General features: G+C 37.2%; 2 protein-coding genes across 2 annotated transcripts; both read right to left on the reverse strand.

The window, feature by feature from the left end:
- Window positions 1–1,282: 1,282 nt before the first annotated feature.
- On the reverse strand, window positions 1,283–2,347 carry LOC127812599 (heavy metal-associated isoprenylated plant protein 12-like). The gene is made up of 3 exons (XM_052353038.1): window positions 2,181–2,347; window positions 1,931–2,006; window positions 1,283–1,825 (listed from the first exon to the last, which is right to left on the reverse strand). Exons 1-3 carry the CDS (start codon window positions 2,184–2,186, stop codon window positions 1,497–1,499), a joined length of 411 nt encoding a protein of 136 aa, XP_052208998.1. The 5' UTR covers window positions 2,187–2,347; the 3' UTR covers window positions 1,283–1,496.
- A 12,298-nt stretch (window positions 2,348–14,645) lies between these two features.
- Window positions 14,646–15,703, reverse strand: LOC127812609 (heavy metal-associated isoprenylated plant protein 12-like). Its single transcript, XM_052353047.1, has 3 exons — window positions 15,555–15,703; window positions 15,311–15,386; window positions 14,646–15,205 (listed from the first exon to the last, which is right to left on the reverse strand). The coding sequence occupies exons 1-3, from the start codon at window positions 15,558–15,560 to the stop codon at window positions 14,883–14,885; spliced, it is 405 nt and encodes a 134-aa protein (XP_052209007.1). The 5' UTR covers window positions 15,561–15,703; the 3' UTR covers window positions 14,646–14,882.
- Window positions 15,704–22,666: the final 6,963 nt, after the last annotated feature.

Genomic DNA, 22,666 nt, shown 5'->3' on the forward strand with positions numbered 1-22,666 from the left:
GATGACAGTGTCACCATTTATATGGCACATCTTCATTAGATAAGGTTAAAAAGACTATATGTTATTATTTTTTCTACGTAACATCTCCTTCAATGAAAATACGACACATAACTGTTGATACCATTACTGAATTATATTCTCAAAATATGGTCTCTTAAAAGTAGGGGTGTACATGGTGCGGTTTGGGCGGTTTTTGGCCAAAAAAATGCGCCAAACCGCATATGCGGTTTGCACCTATAATCAGACCGAGCGGTCTGATTTGGTGCGGACAAACCGCACCGCATAATGCGGTGCGGTTTGGTGCGGTTTCCGCGGTTTGCTGAAACTTGGTGTTTTGTGTAATTTAGGTGCGGTTTAGGTCCGGTTTGGTTTGGTTTGGTGCGATTTTTGGTTCCAAAATGATAACAAAAAATTATTGAAAATGGGACTACTAGTCTGCTACAAAAAATAATCTAATTATTTTATATATTTCATTTTTTATTTTTTATTTATTTTAATTATTAATATAGTCGGGCGGTTCGGTTTGGAACCGAACCGCCAGCACCCCAAACCGCATAAACCGCGGTTTGGGTATTTTTCAAACCGCACTAGACCGCGTCCTTAAAAAATCACGTGGTTCGGTGCGGTTTGGTTTGGTGCGGGCGGTTTCCGCGGTCTACCGGTTTTTTTGAACACCCCTACTTAAAAGTGAAATTTTATTCAAAATTTTTTATTTACAACTGAACAAAACTATTTCCTATTTTAAAATTTCACTAATTACTCTTCCAGTGATAATCAATATTTTATTTTTTTTCCTCTTGCCCTCTGATGATTTTTCTTCTTAATTCCATTAAAATTTTCAAATCTCTCAATAATACTAATTAGCTGAGCTACCTTCTCATTTAAAAGAGGCACCGATTAATTGGAACAACCCCTCCCATTTGTCCCCTCTCAATGATATGTTAAAAAAGGGTTCAGCTTTAGCAGACGGCGCATTTGCTGACGCTATTGCTTTTCATGACGTATGGACTGGAATATAAGCAAAATTAAAATGTTATTTACTACTTTTTTTCCATAACATTGAATTGTTTTTATAATAATAGAAAATAAAAATATTTTCATTATTATTTCATACATTAATCTTATTGAACAAATGAATTATATCAATTCTACTCATTTCAATCTGTTTTTAGATTTTAAATTATTCAATGAATATAACATAATCAAATCTTAACGTGTAATTTAACCACGTAAAGATGTCCAAATCGATGTAAAATTAAGACAATCGACTGAAGATAGCAGATTACAACATCAAATTTAATGAAAATTATATTATAGAAAACAAAACGCAAACCACCCACTAACATAAAGGCCCTTACCATCATTTACAAAACAAAAGTCCCAAAATCAAAACCATCACCACAAAATATAAAACTACTTCCCTCTTTCTTTTCTGTTTTGCTGGAAGGTGATCCTTTTTCCCCACCCAGCCGCGATTCATGGCAACAACTGGGAATTCAGCAAATAACACAGCCATTCGGATCCTCTTCTACGACGGGTCTGTAATAGCCACCATACGTTGGAGGAGGAGGGTGGTAATAGAAAGTTGCCGGGTGGTACCCGTAAGTCTTCTGGAACCAAGCCACGTACTCCTCCTTCGGATCTTTCTTCGAGTCCTCCTTCGCCGGCTTTGGCGCCTCCGGCTTTTTCTCTTCTTTCGCCGGCCCAACCGACAAGATCTCTGTGTGGCAGATCTTCCTCAGCTTGTCCGCCACTTCGACTGGATCCACAGCCCCTGTTACCGTCAATTTGCTGTCCTTTGCGTTCATGTCAATTGATTCAACTCCTGCATAAATTAAAATATAAGAGAAAACGAATGCGATTTGGGGAATTAATTCGGCGTTTCGAGATATGGGTTTGGTCGTTTACGATTCAAATTAAGGATCGGTACCTGCAAGGCCGGAGACTCTGGTCATAACTTTCTTCTTGCACTTGTCGTCTTGAATATTCAGTTTCAGCACCACCTTCTGTCATCAGCAAATTAAGTTTTAGTACTTAAGAGTCGATTATATATATATATATATATATAGTAAGAATCTGAACAATTTTGACGGAAAAGATGCCAAAGAGAAAAACGGAGATGGATGGGGAGAATCAGAATTAATCAAAAGGCCAAAAAGTGATGGGATTAGAAAGCTAACCTTCATTTTCTCGAGAAACGAGTGATCTGAGCAGATAGATGCTCCGGGAAAATTGTAAATCAAACGTTAAGAAGAAGAAAAGGAAGCAGGGAGAAGAAGTGTAATGGAGTTGCAGAAACGGAGGTGGCAATGGGCTGAATAAATAAGAGGGAAATCTAGAGAGAGAGAGTGTTAGAGAGAGAGAGACAGCTTTCTCGTCAAGGTCTAAGTCAACATTTTCCAGTGGCAGGCGGATCAAAATCTCGGTTAAGAACTTAAGATCATTAAAAACGGCGTCGTTGGTAGAAACTTTGAGCCGCCACGCTTTCAGTAATGTTCAAATCAACGGCCAACGCGAATCATCGCAGAAGCATCGTGTTGAAAACGGAGGGCCCATTCGCACGTGGTCGGGGAGGCCATTAAGTGTGTGCAAAGGGGGCCTCGCACGAGTGTCAGTCAACTCTTGGCTCTCAAAGGTCTTTGTCTTTATTTTATTTTGGGACATTCAGCGAACCGCGTCGATTACGTTAGATTTGAGGGGTGTGGCGCGGTTTCATCGGTCTGAATCATTTTTAGTACATCAAATTGTTAGTGTGATTTTTTAATCAAATTAGACTTTGGTCTAGTTTGGGTTCGGCCAAACCGCACCAAACTAGACTGCATTTGTAGTCTGATTTAGTGCGATTTACTGCGATTTGAAATGTTATTTAAAATAACTAAAAAAGATATTTAAAAATAATAAATAAAGACACAAATATTGATAAATAAAGACAATTAAATGTAAATAAATAGAAGTAAAAAAAAGATAAAATAATGTAAAAAATAAATAGGATGGGCTGCCAATTATTAGATTTTTATAATAATAATTTTTTATAATTTTTTTTATTATTTTTTTGGACGGTTCGGTTTAAAACTAAACCGCAAACTGTCCAAACCGCAAATCGCGCGGTTTGGACAGAATCCAAACCGTTTTTGATCGCCAAAAAAAAAAATCAATCGAATCGATTTGGTTCGGTTCGATTTGGCCGATTTCCGCGATGCATCGATTTTCTTGAACACCCCTATTTGATTTCAATATATATATATATACACACACAAATATCTTAAATACCACTTAAATAATATTATTTAAATGGTCAAGCTAATGGTTAAAAAATAATGGCTAATGTAATGATTAAATAATAATAAATATATTTTATTTTAAATAATATTATTTATTTTAACATTTTTTTAATATTTAAAAAAATTTATTAATTGATCATAAATGTATTATGTTTTAAACTATTTCAATAGTATTTGTTAATAAAAATTATTAAAAAATAAAATATAAAAATCATTTAAATAAAATTATTTTTATTACATTTATTAAATTTATGTGATAACTTTTCAAAAAGAAAGTATGAGACTTTTTATCTAAAATTATTTAGATAAGTTTATTTTTTTTTCTTTAGATAAATTTATTTTATACATTATAAATAAAAAACATAACTCATAAATCTCCCAGTATATTTAAGAAAATTAATAAATAGTTTGATAAAAATATTAAAATATTTATCAGATTTATTTTAACAATTTCATGTTTTGATTAGAAAAGTATTTCAACTTTATCTTATTAATTTTAAAAAAAACTACATTAATAAATTAATATAATTGTTTGAACGTTGAAAATAAAATGTAATGAATGAATATTAAAAATAAGGTATATTTATTATTATTTAACTATTACCATTAACAATATTGAAAAAAAATAAAAATATTTTATTTTCAACTAATCTCTATTTATTACATTTTATTTTTAATCTTTAAATCATTTTTTTTGATGAAAATAAATATATCGTGTTTTCAATTATTTAATCAAATAATAAAATTATTTACAATTAAAATTATCTTATTTAAATATAGGGTGATGCTAAACCTGGGCACCAATAAATATATTTTATTTTTAGATAATATATATTTATTATATCTTATTCTAAACACTCAAATAATTCAATTAGTTCATTAAATAATTTAAAACATGATATATTTATTATTAATTAATAAAATTATTTAAATATAAAAAATAAGATACAATAAATGTATCTTATTAGAATAAGGTATATTTATTGATAATATTATCCTTAAATATACAGAAAAATGCTACTCCCACCAACAAATTCAACAAATAATCATCATAAATTAAAGTAGCATACACAAAATTATAATATTTTTATTTAAAATTAAAAATAAATCTACTGATTAGTACAAAATATTGTTAGTATTGAATATAATTATTATAAATTGTTAGCGTGGGTTCTGAACGTTGTAACTTGTAACCAAAAGAGAGAGAGAAGAAACAATTATCTGGAATTCCAGAAACATCCTCCCGATCTACACAATTTCAAATCTATCTCCAAATCTTCGAGAATCGTTCAAGAAACGAGTGAAAGTGGAGTGGTGTAGTCAAAATTCAAAAAGATGAAAGTTTGCTGGCATCAGCAGCTTCTCGGAACCGTACGCGTGTCTCCCACTGCGCTTTCATGACATCGCTTCCTCCTCCGGTGCTGATGCAATCATGTGAAAAATTGATAAATTACATTTACTGAAAAGATAAAAATATGTTTTCCAAATAGAATTAGGCAACATATATAGAGAAAATTAAAAATTTTATTAATTTTCCTAAAAGGGTATAAAATGAACATATTGAAGAAAAATTTGATAACTCACTCCAATCTAATCGAAGTTTGTTAAGATTGGTTTCAACTATTCTATTCCAATTCAATCCAAATGAATTTAATTCAGAAATATAAAGTGTCGTGAGACATTCAATTTTTAACTAAAAACTCAAAACTCTTAATAATAAAAGGAAACAATTAAAGGATTTAAAAAATGTTAACGTAAACCCTCCCTGCAACATAAAAAACATATTATACATAGCAAAGGCATGTGTACAAATTATAGTGGTAAGGATGAAAGGCTATGATGCAAATACTGATTTTGAGCTCATGCAATTAATTTGTGGTTTTGTGTACAAAACCAAGGCTGATTTCATTTCAGTCAAACCACATCTCCAGTAGCTTCAACATGACGCACATTTTAATCTAATTAATTAAGCACAATACATCTAAATCTCAAATAATGATAATGTTACGCTTCGTTTTATTTGTTTATTTCAAAGGAAGAAAATGAGACAGAAACCCAACAAAATATATATAATATATATGGAGAAACCTAAGGAAAACTCATTTGGGTTTTCTCCCATTTTATTTTTAATGATAAACATAAAAAAAATATTGTTGCTTGAATGCATTAATGAATTTATTTGTCGACAAATTCATTTTAAAACTATTGAAACTCTAAAAAAAAAAAAAAAAGGAATTGATAAGAGGGAGTATTGACATTTATTACACAAAATTTTTGATACTTGAATCAAAATTTTTAAAATATTGAAGAATTTGTAAACTCTTATATTTATTATTAGAGACATATCTTTTTTGAATGTAAGTTCACATCTCCAAAGAGAAGTTATGAGATTTGTGATAAATATATCAAAATCGATTAGGATTTGGACTTTTTGTGAATAAGACTTATCCCTTGTAAAATTTTTAATTTTTTTTTAGATTTATCTTATTTGTAATTTTAATTACAAGAATACCTGCTGAATGATTTTTTTAGTAAGTGTCTATCGAGACTTTCTCGTGGACCTCTCAACTAAGATGATCTCCTAAGATCTCAACCTAGACATGGTCAAAATTGAACCGGACCGGCGGTTCGAACCGGAACCGGACCGGTCGGAACCGGACCCGGAACCGGCCGAACCGGAACCGGAACCGGATCGAACCGACGAAATTCGGTCCGGTTCCGGTTCAAGGTTCCGGAGAACCGGAACCGTCGGTTCCGGTTCCGCGGAACCGAACCGTTGCCCCCCCTCCCCCGTGCGGCCGTGCCCCCCCTCCCCCCCCGTGCTCCCCCCCCCCCGTGCGGCCGTGCCCCCCCTCCCCCAACGGTCCAATTTTGGACCGTTGGCCCCCCCCCAACGGTCCAAAATTGGACCGTTGGCTGCCACCCCCAACCAATTTTATTTTATTTTTTTTAAATTTTATAATTCCTATCTATATATACCCCTCCCTCCCCCACTCATTTTTCACACTTTCTCTCTCTCTCTCTCTCTTTCTCAAATCTCAAGCTATTATTCTCTCAATTTTGTCTCTCATTTAATATTTTAATTTCAATTTCTTCAATCTTCTCATTTTGTTATTTATCAATTTATTCAATTATATTGTTAATTATTTATTACTTGTTACTATATTATTTTATCATTATTATATTTTTTTATTATCATATTTTTTTTAAAAAAATGGCAAGTGAAGGTAGAAATGTTGAAAATGTTGAGTTTGAAGCTCAAAATTTTCAAATACAAGAGAGTGAAACTCAACAAAAGGGAGGTGGAAAAATTTCTACTTCTGATATTTTTAATATTCATTTCAAGAAAACACTAAAAGGAGATGGTAAATTTGATGTATCTTGTAATTATTGTAATCAGGTATACAAATTCAAGCAAGGAGGTGGATATGGTACTTTCACCCGACATTTGCAAACAAAGCACCCGCTCAAGGTTGGATTGAGCCGCGATCAAACACAAATATCTGGGTTTGCTACCTCTTCAAAGTCTCCTCAATTATTTCATTATAATGAAGCTAATTGTAGGTCTGGTTTAGCTGAAATGGTAGCAATTGATCATTTATCTTTTAGTTTTGGTGAAAAATTAGGTTTTACTCGATTTTGTCAAAACTTTGTTAATCCTAGTTTTAAATCAATTCCTAGAAATACTTTGAAAAGGAATTTGTTAAAATTGTTTAAAAACTCAAAAATTGAATTGATAACATATTTTCAAAACAATAATATTAATGTTTCTATTTGTAGTGATATTTGGAGTGATCATTGGCAAACTCATTCATATATGGGTATTACTTGTCATTGGGTTGATGAAAATTATGTTTTACAAAAAAGAATTCTTGCGTATCGATGTTTTGATGAAAGTCATAATGCTGAAAATATTTGTAGATTAATTCAACAAATTTTACAAGAATATAGATTAGTTAATAGAATTTTTTCAATTTCTTTTGATAATGCATCGGCTAATACTGCTTCTATTAATGAATTGAAAAGAATTTGCCAACCAAATTTTGGTGGAAGATTTTTTCATGTTAGATGTGCATGTCATGTTTTAAATTTATGTGTTCAAGATGGTATTAAGTCACTTAATTCTTATTTAGATCCAATTAGAAATGTTATTTCTTATATTTGGGTACACCCTCGAACTGCAAAAGCATGGGCACATTTTTGCACCTCCAATGGTCAAACCCCAAAATGTTTTTCAAAAGATGTCCCTACTCGTTGGAACTCAACTTTTAAATTACTTAATCAATCTTTTGAATATAAAGATTTATTGTGTTCTTTTGCAGCAAATTATATTCCACAATATCCTATTTTTCCAACTATGTGGAATGTTTGTAGTTCAATTTTGAATATTTTACGAATTTTTAATGATGCTACTCATACACTTAGTAATGTTTATAAACCAACTTCACATCAATTTTTAATAGAAGCAATGAATGTGGCCGGTGTATTAATGGAAGGAATTAATGTTGAAGAAATTTGTCATGCTGTTTTAGAAATGAGAGAAAAATGGTTACGTTATTATCAATTTATTCCTGAAATTTTTCTTGTTACTATGGTATTTGATCCTAGGTGTAAATTTGATGGTTTAATTGAGTGTTTGTCTAACTATTATTCGTTGTTAGGATTAGAAAATAATAAAGAAATTGATGTGAATATTATAATTTCTAAGGTTAGAACTTTATGCAATCAATTATATGAAGCATATGTTATTGCTCCTAGTAGTGAAGAATCATTTCCATCCATGGCTCCGCATTCCTCTTCCTCCCAACCAATGAAATGGGGTCATAAATTTTTAGATCAAAGGAGGAAAAAACCTAGATCGAGCTCACATTCGGCGCTCGAAACTTATCTAACCACAGTTTTTGAGTTTGGTGATGATACAGGTTTAAATTTTGAAATTTTGGAGTGGTGGAAAAGGCACAAAGAGACATTTCCAACTCTTGCAATTATTGCAAGTCAATTTCTTGCAGTTCCAGCTTCAACTGTAGCCGTTGAACAAACATTCAGTAGTGGAAGCAACATTTTGGACGAAAGAAGATCAAGATTGGCTCCAGAATCATTGGAAGCTCAAGTTTGCCTCGATAATTGGGAAAGAGCTAACATGCGACGTCAAGAAGAACTTATCCATTCATCATCATCTGACGAATGGGTTAATGATGGTTCAACAACGGCGACTTCCGACTCCAATGAAGATGCGTAGGATCCAAGTCCATATTTTATTTTTTTTCACATTTGTAAAAATTAATTACTTGTATTACATTTTTGTTGTAATTATTTTTTAATGAAATTAAGTCTAATTCTATTTTTTATTTTTTATTTTTCACATTTGTAAAAATTAATTACTTGTATTACATACTTGTTTAGTTGTTTTAATTATTTTTAATGAAATTATTACTTATATTTCTTCAATTTTTAGTAGTGTTTTTTTATTAAAAATATGGTTGAGAATATTTATATTTACAATTACATTTAACAATTAAAAATCGAAACCAAACCGAACCGAACAACGGAACAAGGACCAAAATTGAATACAACAATATTTAAAAAAAATTAAAAAAAATTGGTTTGAACCGGAACCGGAACCGTTGACCGAACCGGCTCAAACCGTTGACCGAACTGGTCCAAACCGTTGACCGAACCGGCACGAACCGTCCCAAACTGCCCTTGGGCGGTTCGGTTCAGGTTCAAAGATTTCTTGAACCGGAACCGGCGATTCATGAACCGGAACCGGCGGTTCATGAACCGTGGCCATGTCTATCTCAACCCTATTACTTTTATCTTTAGTTTTTGAGTTTTATTCTTTTGTGAGTTTTATTAGATAAATTTTGTTGTGCCAAGTCTTTTTTCTTTAGAATCTTTTTCTTGGCTCTTATTAAATTAATTTTACTGGACTTTAGTCTATGTACATGTCAAAAAAGTATTATCAAAATTCCTGTGATTAATATTAAACAAAGAGATTAGTGAAAATTTATTTATCATCATTAAATTATTATAATCATAATGGGGTCATTTTCAAAAATCAAATGCTTGTAGCCAATAAGAATCAAATGCTTCAGGAATCGTAATTCTCTTTGTTAATCTTTTTTATTTAGAAGGAGAAAATCCAAGAAAGGAGAGGAAGTGGCTTCGAGCAGTACGGCTTGACGGCGAAAGTTGGCCCGAAAAATTAATTGTAACAGAGAGTTCAAATTCCTCACGCTCCTCACCCAGCTTTCATCTTGTCATGCCGATCAAATGCCGTTCATTTTGTGGCTTGTACGGTGATCGACCTTTAGCAATAGAAAAATGCTATTAGTACACCTATTTTATATATTTTGGGTTATATAAAGGGCTATTATGACAAAAAAGTCCCTCATGAAGCCCATAGAGGCACGTGAGGTGCATGTAAGGGGCAGAGTATTTTAGTCATAATACCCCCTTATGTAGTCCAAAATGTACAAAATTAGTGTACATCTAGCATGATCTTTAGCGATAAGCAAGCCTAACAATTAATGTTTTAAAGATAATTGTTAAATAATAATAATAATTATATTTCATTTTTAAATAAGGTATATAATTGATTTATTATTAAGTAATAAATAAAACTATTTAGATGCTAAAAGATGGGCAATATTTTTTTTTTCTCAAACTAAGATCATTTAATTCTGAATTAAAAAAAGAGTATAATATTATATTTATTAAATATTTGTTTATATTTAAATTTAAAATAATATTATAAGTCATAATTGATGACAGTCTCACAACTTATATAGCACTTCTTCATTAGATAAAGTTAAAAAAACTGTGTTATTGTCTGTATAACATTTCATTCAATGAAAATGCGATACATAATTATTGATACTGTCGTCACTGAATCATAACCTCAAAATGTGATCCCTTAAAAGTGAAATTTTATTCAAAATTTTTTATTTACAACTAAAAACAACTATTTTCTATTTTAAAATTTCACTAAACTATTCCAGTCAGAGGAACGCTTAACCCACATCTTTAGGTTGCTTTTCGTTTTTGAGGCGACTTATGAGATGTCGTGGGAATGGAATAGTTTTTGATACGGTGAGGTGTTTTTAGTCGTACAGGCTATAGAGTAAATAAGATCGGTTCTAAAGATCGAGTCCCAACTACCGTATAAGGTTTTGAGGAGGTCAGGGTTAATATTTAGTGATCGAGAAGAAGTATGGCCAATTAGCTATTTGGAGTTAAGATCGGCGGCAGGTCAAGATTGAGGGTTGGTGGTCACCGAATAAGTCAAAATTATGTGTGTTGATTCCTTTAAGGAGGGGAGATCTGGCGACATTTAAGATCTCGAGGTGTATTGAGGGGGGAACGTGTAACCTTTGATAGTTCTGATTAAATGGCTACTCATGTTTATTAACAGGACCCCGAACGTACGCGACAAATTGTGGGAGAAAGTACTGCCGAGAAAATGATGTGTATCTGGTTAAGAATCAGTTGGCAAAAGTCAGACTAAAGGATATTGCTGCTGAATCCTTGATTGAGGATGTCGTATCGTTTCCGTGTTTCAGTGCGTCGTAAGTACGTGGCAGGTTTAGGTCGTGTTATCGAATATTAGCTTCTCGCCATGTAAGAGGATGGCCCCACTCCTATCGTTATCAGTTGAGTTATGAGATAGTAATAGAAGAACCTTGATGACGTCTCTTAGGCTGGTTAAGGTATTAGTGGTCATATCGTGGTTCACTTGCGGTGATGGATTAGGGAGATGTGCTAGTGTATTAAGTCAAGTAGGATATGTCGTGGACTTGGACTTGTGAGAATTGGAAAATGATGATATGGAAGGTCTCGGAAGATGTGTTAGGTAATATCATGAGAATCGTGAGCGTATCTTGAGGACATGGACTGAGCGCGAATTTCGAGGACGAAATTCTATTAAGGAGGGGAGAATTGTAATATCCCGAAAATTTGAGAAATAAATAATGATTAATAATTTTGGCATTTGATGTCATTTTGGAGTATTAGAGAAATTAAGAGAAAATATTTACTTATGTTATTTTGAGAAAATAAGTAAATAAGATAATTATTAATTCTTGCATTTATGGAAATTATTAATTTATTTGGGAATTTGGAGATATAAGAAAAAATAAATTAATTTAATGGATTTTTGAAAGTTTTCGGGTGTAAGTGCAATAAAGGAAATTGGAGTCTGGGGTGTGTGTGCCAATAATGAAAGTTCTGGGGGCTGAAATGTGATTTGCCGAAGTGGCCGCAAATCACCTTAAATATAAGTGAAGGCATTATATGGTTAAAGGAGTCGGCTAGGGCGGGCGGTCGCGAGTGCTCGTGTGCTGGGTGAGGTCGCGGGTTCGAGCCCCCTCGGGTGTGCGCGCGCGCTGGAGAATTTTGGCTGATTTTTCAGCCAAAATCCTTGCCCAAAACGGCGTCGTTTTGGGCAAGGCGGTGGCAGCCATGTGCAGCTGCTGGGCGCGCCACGTGGCGCGCTGTGGGCCGCCCATTTGCCTCGCGTTAAAGCAGCATTTTTGCTGCGATTTTAAGGCTGATTTCGGCCAAATTTGAGACAGAACCAGAACCAGAGGAAGAAAAATGAAGAAGAAGCAGCGCGCGCGAGGGTCATTTTTTAGAGAAAAATTGAAGATTAAATTACGTTTAATCGTGATTTAATTAATCAGGTAAGTAAATAATTATGTGTTATACATTCTCTACGGTTGAAATTTAATTTTGGGCTCAATTTTATTAATTTTGGGAGTTTAATCTAATTTACAGCGTGTATTAATTTGGTGATGTTTAAGCATGGAAACGCTGTAATCAGCTTAAGCGAGGCAAGTTCTCCTCTACCCTTGCGATCTATTTTCATTTGGTGAATCCCTTGTCTTCCCTTAATTCGGTTTGATTTTGCGTATTAATTATACGAATTAGGAATGTTTTGGGCATGATTTAATTTAAAAGAAATATGAGATTTATTGGGATTTTATTTACGAGGTGCCTATGTGGGATTTAGATGGCTAAATTAATTATATTATACGATTAGATTTAATTAATGTGAGTCTCGGGTTTTATTAATTGTTATCAAACGTTTTTAAACATTTTACTTCGCAGCGGGAATGCAAGAAATGGAGGAAACGGTCGTGTAAAGGCAAGCTCCTAACCCTCTTCTCGTGTTCTTTAATTCCCGTGAAAGACCCCGTGATTTCCTGTATTTTATCACCTCCCTTACTTTAATTCGGTACATTGCCTTATTAGTTGAACTATTATTCAATTGTTTTAATTTAAATTAAATCCGAGACTTCTAGAGTTGTGTTTGTTGTGAGCTTATGGGGGTTTGTACCGCCCCCACTCCTTTTGGGAATGATGCTGAACCAGTTTGGGGACTAGGTTCCTAGACATGAGGGTTTATTTACGATTTTATTAGGTTTACTTACAGTTTTTCTCAGATTTATTTGTGGTTCGGTTAGAGCTATCGAGCAGTGGGGCAGGGGTCGGTTGTTGGTGACGTTGGGGTAGACTATGGTACGGCCCTGATGTGGACCGTCGGGTGGACACCCCTAGTCACTGACCGTTGACCGGTGCCGAGCATTGCTGACTAGCTCTGCCGGTATGTGATTTACTGCATGATTAGATACATTGTATTACTGTTCATGATTTGATATGCACATGGGTACGGGATGCATATTGGGATATCCATTTATTGAGAATGCTTGGACACGGACATTCTAGTTTGGTTAGGTTGCATCCAGCGCGAGCATATGCATGGCGTGTGGTTTACTATGTGGGCGGAGCATGGCCTGATGCCTGGATGTATGGGCGCCTTGTATCACGTTGATGCTCACTACGCCATTGCATTTCTATGTGCATTGCATGGATACTGATAGTATTTAGTTCTCGGACGGGAGTACCGTTCCGAGGGAGCCTATGGCTCGGTTGTCGGGAGTACCGACGGATACAGGTGACGGGAGTACCGGCCTGGGACAGCGCGCGCAGGTTTGTGGAGATATTTGTTGCCTTTCAGGGCAGCGGCAGGTTGGTATGGGACTTGGGTGCCAAGTGTCTTATGTGGGCCCCAAGGACCGGTATGTGCCTTTATTTTGTTATGCTATTGAGCTGTTGTGTTGTAGCGTCTCATGGCTTGTGTGTACCTGGGGGTTTATTCTGGGGTGAGATTTCTGGTTTTGTGTAGCCTTCAGCCTTTTCTTCCTTATGCTTGCTGAGTCTCTCGACTCATCTTGCTTTCCATCATTCCAGGTAGTGGCGGCGTGGGCCATGGCAAGGGAGTCAGCTTTAACGGCAGAGTCGGTGTGGTGTACAGGCAGTCTCGTCAATCCCTGTCAACTTTGATGATTGTGTAGGGTCTACTCTATTATTTTCTACTGTGCCAGGTGTTTTCTCGAGTCTTGTGTATTTCGGCACAGGAGTTTGTGTTTGTTTATTTATCTTGTGACCGCTGTGTTAGCGGGGTACTCGTAGTGCATGCATGTGTTTTTCTTCGCTTCCGTTGCTCTCATCTTTGAGTATGCATGCCGGGGTGGTTTTTGTCTGGTGTCTCATTCTTTTCTCCTCCCGTAGGTGCTCCCGTTCGGGTAGTCCGGGTGCTTGGGATATCCGGGCGGGGGTGCTTACAGCAAGGTTTGAGCAGCCTCCATACCACGAGGTGCGGAGATTTCCATGGCGGCGACCAAACTTTTGTGTGTGTGTGATATATATATAATATATATATATATACACACACTAACACACAACAACACACACACTTTTATATATATATATATATAGGTGTGTGTGATATATATATAAGTGTGTGCGATGCTGGGTTCATGCTGCTGTGTGTATATGTATATATAGAGAGAGAATGTGTGTGCGCGCGCCTGTGTGTTGGGGGAAGGGGGTCAGCCAGTAATTGGATTCATGGCCGCATATGTGTATATATATATATATGTATGTGTTTGTGTGCATATATTTGTGTGCGGGGGAGAAGTAGAGAGGGGAGGCGGAGGCTGACAAGGAGAAGAAAGTGGGTTGTGAGAGGGGTAAAATAGGAATTTTAAAATTAATATAAAATTTTACGAGATTTGAATTATGAAGAATAAAAACACGGGTTTTAAATAGAATTTTCCTAATACTAATTAGCTGAGCTACCATCTCATTTAAAAGAGGCACCGATTAATTGGAACAACCCCTCCCATTTGTCCCCTCTCAATGATATGTTAAAAAAGGGTTCAACTTTAGCAGACGGCGCATTTGCTGACACTTTTGCTTTTCATGACGTATGGACTGGAATATAAGCAAAATTAAAATGTTATTTACTACTTTTTTCCATAACATTGAATTGTTTTTATAATAAAGATGTCCACATCCATGTAAAATTAAGACAATCAATCAACTGAGATTACAATATCAAATTTAATGAAAATTATAGAAAACAAAACGCCACCACCCACTGAACATAAAGCCCCCAATCATCATTTACAAAAACAAAAGTCCCAAAATCAAAACCATCACCACAAAATATAAAACACTTCCCTCTTTCTTTTATGTTTTGCTGGAAGGTGATCCTTTTTCCCCACCCAGCCGTGATTCATGGCAACAACTGGGAATTCAGCAAATAACACAACCAGTCGGATCCTCTTCTACGGGTCTGTAATAGTCACCATACGTTGGAGCATGGTGGTAATAGAAAGTTGCCGGGTGGTACCCGTAAGTCTTCTGGAACCAAGCCACGTACTCCTCCTTCGGATCTTTCTTCGGGTCCTCCTTCGCCGGCTTTGGCGCCTCCGGCTTTTTCTCTTCTTTCGCCGGCCCGACCGACAAGATCTCTGTGTGGCAGATCTTCCTCAGCTTGTCCGCCACTTTGACTGGATCCACATCCCCTGTTACCGTCAATTTGCTGTCCTTTGCGTTCATGTCAATTGATTCAACTCCTGCAGAAATTAAAATATAAGAGAAAACGAATGCGATTTGGGGAATTAATTCGGCGTTTCGAGATATAGGCTTGGTGGTTTCGGATTCAAATTAAGGATCGGTACCTGAAAGGCCGGAGACTCTGGACATAGCTTTCTTCTTGCACTTGTCGTCATGAATATCCAGTTTCAGCACCACCTTCTGTCATCAGCAAATTAAGTTTTAGTACTTAAGAGTCGATTATATATATATATATAGTAAGAATCTGAAGAATTTTGACGGAAAAGATGCCAAAATGAAAAACGGAGATGGATGGGGAGAATCAGAATTAATCAAAAGGCCAAAAAGTGATGGGATTAGAAAGCTAACCTTCATTTTCTCGAGAAACGAGTGATCTGAGCAGATAGATGCTCCGGGAAAATTGTAAATCAAACGTTAAGAAGAAGAAAAGGAAGCAGGGAGAAGAAGTGTAATGGAGTTGCAGAAACGGAGGTGGCAATGGGCTGAATAAATAAGAGGGAAATCTATAGAGAGAGTTAGAGAGAGAGAGAATCATCTGCCTCGTCAAGGTCTAAGTCAACATTTTCCAGTGGCAGGCGGATCAAAATCTCGGTTTAGATCATTAAAAACGGCGTCGTTGGTAGAAACTTTGAGCCGCCACGTTTTCAGTAATGTTCAAATCAACGACCAACGCGAATCATCGCAGAAGCATTGCGTTGAAAACGGAGGGCCCATTCGCACGTGGTCGGGGAGGCCATTTTTTAAGTGTGTGCAAAGGGGGCCTCGCGCGAGTGTCAGTCAACTCTTGGCTCTTAAGGGTCTTTGTCTTTATTTTATTTTGGGACATTCAGCGAACCGCGTCGATTACGTTTGATTTCAATATAATGGCTAATGTAATGATTAAATAATAATAAATATATTTTATTTTAAATAATAGTATTTATTTTAACATATTTTTAATATTTAAATAATTTTTATAGTTGATCATAAATGTATTATGTTTAAAACTATTTAAATAGTATTTGTTAATAAAAAAAAAAATTAAAAAAATAAAATATAAAATCATTTAAACAAAAATTATTTTTATTACATTTATTAAATTTATGTGATAACTTTTCAAAAAGAAAGTATGAGACCTTTTATCTAAAATTATTTAGATAAATTTATTTATTTTTTTAGATAAATTTATTTTAAATATTATAAATAAAAAATAACCCATAAATCTCCCGATATATTTAAAAAAATTAACAAAAAGTTTGATAAAAATATTAAAATATTTATCAAATTTATTTTAACAATTTTATATTTTGATCAAAAAAGTATTTTAACTTTATCTTATTAATTTTAACAAAAACTACATTAATAAATTAATATAATTATTTGAATGTTGAAAATAAAATGTAATGAATGAATTTTAAAAATAAGGTATATTTATTATTATTTAACTATTACCATTAACAATATTGAAAAATAATAAATATATTTTATTTCCAACTAATCTCTATTTATTACATTTTATTTTTATCAAAATTCAAAAAGATAGAAGTTCGCTGGCATCAGCAGCTTCTCGGAACCGTACGCGTGTCTCCCACTCGCTTTCACGACATCGCTTCCTCCTCCGGTGCTGATGCAATCATGTGAAAATTGGATAAATTACATTTACTGAAAAGATAAAAATATGTTTTTTATATTTAAAAAATTATCGAAATTTCCTTTTACTTTGTAATTTTAGTTATAATTTTTTATTATTTGTTATGAATGTTTAAAAATTTAATTTAATAAAACTACTTTTATATTTTTTCTCTCATTTTCTTTTTTCTTCTCATATAACAAACTAACTACAATCTAATTGTCTGTCATTAATTTTTCTTTGATTCAATGATAGTTTAGTTATAATTTTAATTACTATTTTATCAATATTAAAAATTTAATATAACAAAACTACTTTCATATTTTTCTTATATTATCTCTTTTCTTCTAGTATAACAATGTAACGCCTCGTAAATGTCAATTTAATTTAATTTTGGGGTAATTTAAATTAAAAAAAATATTAAAATAATTTGTTGTGATTTAATAAAATTTACTTATGTGATTTTAAGGAAATAAGAAATTAATATAAATTAATTTTGTTATTTAGGAATTTCTGGAAAAAGAAAAAAAATTAAAATAAATTAATTTGTGTGATTTTTAGAAAGTTCTGGGCATTTCTGTAATTATTATAGTGGATGTTTGTGTATATAATGAAAGTTTAGGGGTGCTGGCGTGAATCGCGGAAGAGGCCAAAAGTCACATTAAATATAACTTAAAACATATATAGGTTAGATGCGGGCGGTTCGCGCGCGAGGCGGCCAGGCAGCGCATGAGGGATCGAATCGCGGGGGCTGCGCGCGAGGAGGGGAAATTTTGGCTGATTTAAATCAGCCATAGGCGTCAAAACAGCGTCGTTTCGAAGGAGGCGGTGGCCTCCCCCAGCGGCCTGCCGCGTGCTGCCACGTGGCGCCTCCCTCCCCACTCGTTTTTTGCCGCAATTTAGCCTGATTTCGGGCGTGAATTTGAACAGCAAGCAGTAAGGAAAATTGCAGAAAATGGCAGCGAGCTCGCGACGTAAATTTGAGATTTTGGGGCTTCAAAAATTGGATTAAACTCCGTTTAATCCCTGATTTAATTATCCAGGTATGTAGAGCAGCTAGTAATTAATATTCTGTACAGTCAGAATTTCGTTTTGCGTCCAATTTTATTAATTTTGGCAAATAATTGGGATATTGCAGTTTGTATAATTTTTACTGCTTTTGGACCCAACAAGCCCAAGGATATCTCTGTTAAGGCAAGTTCTTCTTACCTATCTCGTCGTTTCTTTCGTTGGCGATTTATTGGACCTCCCTTCGTTTGTTTCGGCTATTAATTAATTATGAAGTTTTAAACGGTTAGTTTAAGATTTAATTTATTAAATGGATCTCGTGGGTTTTATTCGTTGGTTGCCTACGGGGGTTTGTACCACCCCCTGCCTGTTGGGAATGATACCATACACACCCGGGGCTAGGTTCTTAGCGGTTCGGGTATTAATTGGATTTTTGGTTATTTTCTGGCTGGAGCGGTTGTGCAGTGGGGGCTAGGATCGACGGTTCGGTGACGGAGTGACTGTCGTACGGACTACCTTAGGCCGCCGGCGAGTCTCTCCTACCCACTGACCGTTGACCGGTGCCAGGCACTGCTAACTTGCTTAGCCGTTATGTGATTATAGCATGCCTGCTTATATTTTATTCTCGTTGCATGGCTTGATGTGCACATGGGTACGAGCTGCATGTTGGGATTAACATGATTTGGTTATGCTTGGTCACGGGCATTTTAGCTTGATTATGATGCATCCAGCACGGGCATATGCATCGTGTGTGGCTTACTATATGGGCGGAGCATGGCCTGATGCTTGGATGTATGGGCGTCTGGTATCACGTTGATGCTCACTACGCCATTGCATTTTATGTGCATTGCATGGCTACTGATAGTATTTAGTTCTCGGACGGGAGTACCGTTCCGAGGGAGCCTATGGCTCAGTTGTCGGGAGTACCGACGTGGATACGGGTGACGGGAGTACCGCCCCGGGACAGTGCGCACAGGTTTGTTGAGGATATTGTTGCCTTTCAGGGCAGCGGCAGGTTGGTATGGGACTTTGGTGCCAGGTGTCTTGTGTGGGCCCCAAGGACCGGTATGTGCTCTTATTGTACTGCACTATTGTGTTGTAGTGTCTCATGACTTGTGTGTACTTGTGGGGCTGTGTTTGGGATGGTTTCTTCTTTTATTTATAGCCTTTCATTTCTTATAAACTTGCTGAGTCTTACGACTCACCTTGCTTTCCATAATTCCAGGTAAGGGTAAAGCAAAGGCCGAGGGCGATGATCGTTCCACTTAGCAGCCGGCCGCGTTGGTAAGGTGTACAGTTAGCTGCCCCCGTCATCTCTGATGTTTTGCTAGAGTCGTTGTCTTTTATTTTTGACTGTGCCAGGTTGTCATTTGTACCTCCTATTGTGGGCACAAGGTCTGTATGTATTTTTATATACTCCATGACCGCTGTATTAGCGGGGTACCTGCGGACATGCATGTATATCATTTTGCTTCCGCTGTGGCATTTCTTTTATGAATGCATGTAAGGGCATTTTGTCTTGTATTTGCTTATCTTCCCTTACGTAAGCGCTTTCATTTGGATAGACCGAGTGGTTGGGATATCCGGACGGGGGTGCTTACAATGTTGGTATCAGAGCGTCATTAAGTCAATTTGGGGGACAAGTAACTGTACACCAAGGCTGTTAGGTAGAGATAGAGTGTTAGGACGTGTCTGTTATTACGAAATGCGTTCTAATTAATTCTGGTTGTATAGGTATCATGGACGCACGTCGTGGACGAGATCGTGGTAGATCGCCGATGCGAGGTAGAGGGTACCTTGTCCCTACTCCGGAGGTTCAGGCTATAGGTGCGAGAGAGCAGAGACAGCCAGGGCCACCAGATATGCAGGAGACATTAGCGGGTATTTTACAAGCTGTAGATGTACTGACAGCATCTCAGTTGCGTTAGGAGCGCAGTCGTGATGGTAGGACTACTACGGTCCAAGCATCACATTCAGGTACTCCGAGAGATGGGAATAGGTCTGGTGCTGCATTGCTTAAGGACTTTATGGCCTTACGTCCACCAGATTTTAGTGGAGGCGCCGATACGACAGAGGCCGAGGATTGGCTACTGGCTGGGGAGAAGCATTTACGATCTATAGGCTGTGCAGAGGCCCATAGAGTTCGACTGGGAACCTTCCTATTGCGAGGTGACGCCGAGCGGTGGTGGGAGACCACCAAACAGCGATATGGTGATGGGGGCCCGACATGGGCACAGTTTGTCGCGGCATTCAATGAGACTTATATACCGGCTTGGGTCAGAGAGCAGAAGGTGTTCGAGTTTGTTGACTTACAGCAGGGAAGACGTTTGCAGTGTCAACCGCCGAGGCAGCTGAGGGCAGTGATATGGTACAATGTATACTTTCTCTTCATGGCCACGATGTACGTGCTTTATTTGATACAGGTTCTACTCACTCTTTTATAGCACCTCATTTGTTGCATAAGATCCCAATCCCGTGTGCCCCCTTACCATATGATTTATCTGTTTCGACACCGGGAGGGATGGTATTGTTGGGGAGTGACATGGTCAGGGATTGCGAGATAGGGATTCATGACTAGGTATTTTTAGGGGATCTTATTGTTTTGGCGATCCAGGATTTTGATTTACTGTTGGGTATGGATTGGCTCTCACGGCACTATGCTCGAGTTGATTGTCGTCGGAAGGTAATTTCATTTGAGCACCCGGGGAGACCAGTTGTTACATATCGGGGTGTGAAGCCTGTGGTGACTACGCCGATGATATCGGTTATGCACGCCGAGAGGCTTATACGACGTGGGTGTGAAGCCTATTTTACATTTGTGACTGTGATAGCTGGGGAGAAGAAGGAGTTGGCTGCCTATCCTGTGGTGCGAGACTTTCCAGATGTGTTCCCAGATGAGTTGCCGGGACTACCACCGCACCGGGAGATTGATTTTGCAGTCGATCTGATACCAGGTACGCAGTCTATTTCCAAGACTCCTTACCGTATGGCTGCCATTGAATTAAAAGAACTCAAGGTGCAGTTGCAAGATCTTTTGGAGAGAGGGTTTATTTGACCGAGCACATCGCCATGGGGGGCTCCAGTATTATTTGTGCGTAAGAAAGACGGGTCCATGCGACTGTGTATAGACTACCGACAGCTTAATCAGGTAACAATCAAGAATAAGTACCCCCTACCCCGTGTGGATGATTTACTGGATCAGTTGCGTGGTGCATCGATGTTTTCCAAGATAGATTTGCGGTCAGGTTATCATCAAGTGCGAGTCAGAGATGAGGATATTGCAAAGACCGCATTTCGTACACGTTACGACCATTATGAGTTTGTGGTCATGCCATTTGGGCTGACCAATGCACCTGCAGTGTTCATGGATCTGATGAATAGGGTATTCAAGGAATATTTGGATTCTTTTGTCATAGTTTTCATTGACGACATCCTAATTTACTCACCGAACCCTGAGACACACGAGGTGCATCTGAGCGTGGTTCTGCAGAAGCTCAGAGATGAGCAGTTATATGCCAAGTTTTCGAAATGTGAGTTTTGGCAGACCCGAGTGGTATTCTTGGGACACGTGGTCTCAGGAGAGGGTATCTCAGTAGACCCAGAGAAGACTAGAGCCGTGATGGATTGGCCGAGACCGATGACAGTGACAGAGATTCGGAGTTTTCTTGGCCTTGCCGGATATTATCGACGGTTCATAGAGGGTTTTGCACGGCTTGCTTCTCCCCTGACGAAGCTGACAAGGAAGGGCGCCAGATTTATTTGGGATGAGTCTTGCGAGAGATCATTCTAGGAGTTGAAACGGCGGTTGACTTCGGCGCCAGTACTAACGATACCCAGGAGTGGTGAGTTATTTACTGTTTACAGTGATGCCTCGTATGCAGGGTTGGGATGTGTTTTGATGCAGGACGGCCGAGTGAATGCTTATGCATCCAGACAGTTGAAGAGGCACGAAGAGAATTACCCTACACATGATCTGGAGTTAGCGGCCGTAGTGTTTGCCTTGAAGATTTGGAGGCATTATCTTTATGGTGAGAGAGTCCAGATTTACACTGATCACAAGAGTCTTAAGTACCTCTTCTCACAGAGGGAACTCAATATGAGACAACGTCGTTGGTTAGAGTTGCTTAAAGATTATGATTGCGAGATCCTCTATCATCCAGATAAAGCCAATGTGGTTGCAGATGCATTGAGTCGTCGTGGAGCATCAGCTGCAGCTATGATGGTGCAGGAGTGGTCCTTATTGGAGCAGATGAGTGATCTTACTATCTCAATGGCATCAGACAATCCTACACTCTATTGTGCTGCCATGAGTATCCATTCAGATCTAGAGGGTCAGACTCGTGATCGACAACGACAGGATGTGGAGCTTGGCGAGATTATGGCTGATATGGAGAGATTTGGCCCATTGGGGTACAACCAGAGGGATAATGGTTTGCTATTATTCCATGGGCGGATTTGTGTGCCGAGTGACGGTGATATCAGGCAGAGGATCCTAGAGGAAGCTCATCGTTCTCCCTATACTATCCATCCTGGAGCGACGAAGATGTATCAGGGCTTACGGCGTCAGTATTGGTGGAGCGGCATGAAGAGGAGCGTAGCAGAATTTGTATCGCGATGTTTAGTGTGCCGGCAGGTTAAGGCTGAGCACCAGAGGCCCGCAGGATTGTTACGACCTTTATCTGTGCCGGAGTGGAAGTGGGAACGCATAGCTATGGATTTTGTCTCAGGATTGCCATGATCTATTCGGGGATTCGATTCGATATGGGTGATTATCGATCAATTGACCAAATCAGCGCACTTTCTACCTGTCAAGAAGACCTATCCTATTCATCGACTGGCCACA

The sequence above is a fragment of the Diospyros lotus genome, chromosome 1 (assembly GCF_014633365.1).
Source record: "Diospyros lotus cultivar Yz01 chromosome 1, ASM1463336v1, whole genome shotgun sequence".
NCBI classification, from domain to species: domain Eukaryota; kingdom Viridiplantae; phylum Streptophyta; class Magnoliopsida; order Ericales; family Ebenaceae; genus Diospyros; species Diospyros lotus.

Coding starts and splice junctions, on each gene's coding strand:
- LOC127812599 (XM_052353038.1), bottom strand. Junction 1,826..1,930: donor CAGAGTCTCCGGCCTTGCAG/GTACCGATCCTT, acceptor TAATTTATGCAG/GAGTTGAATCAATTGACATG.
- LOC127812609 (XM_052353047.1), bottom strand. Junction 15,206..15,310: donor CAGAGTCTCCGGCCTTTCAG/GTACCGATCCTT, acceptor TAATTTCTGCAG/GAGTTGAATCAATTGACATG.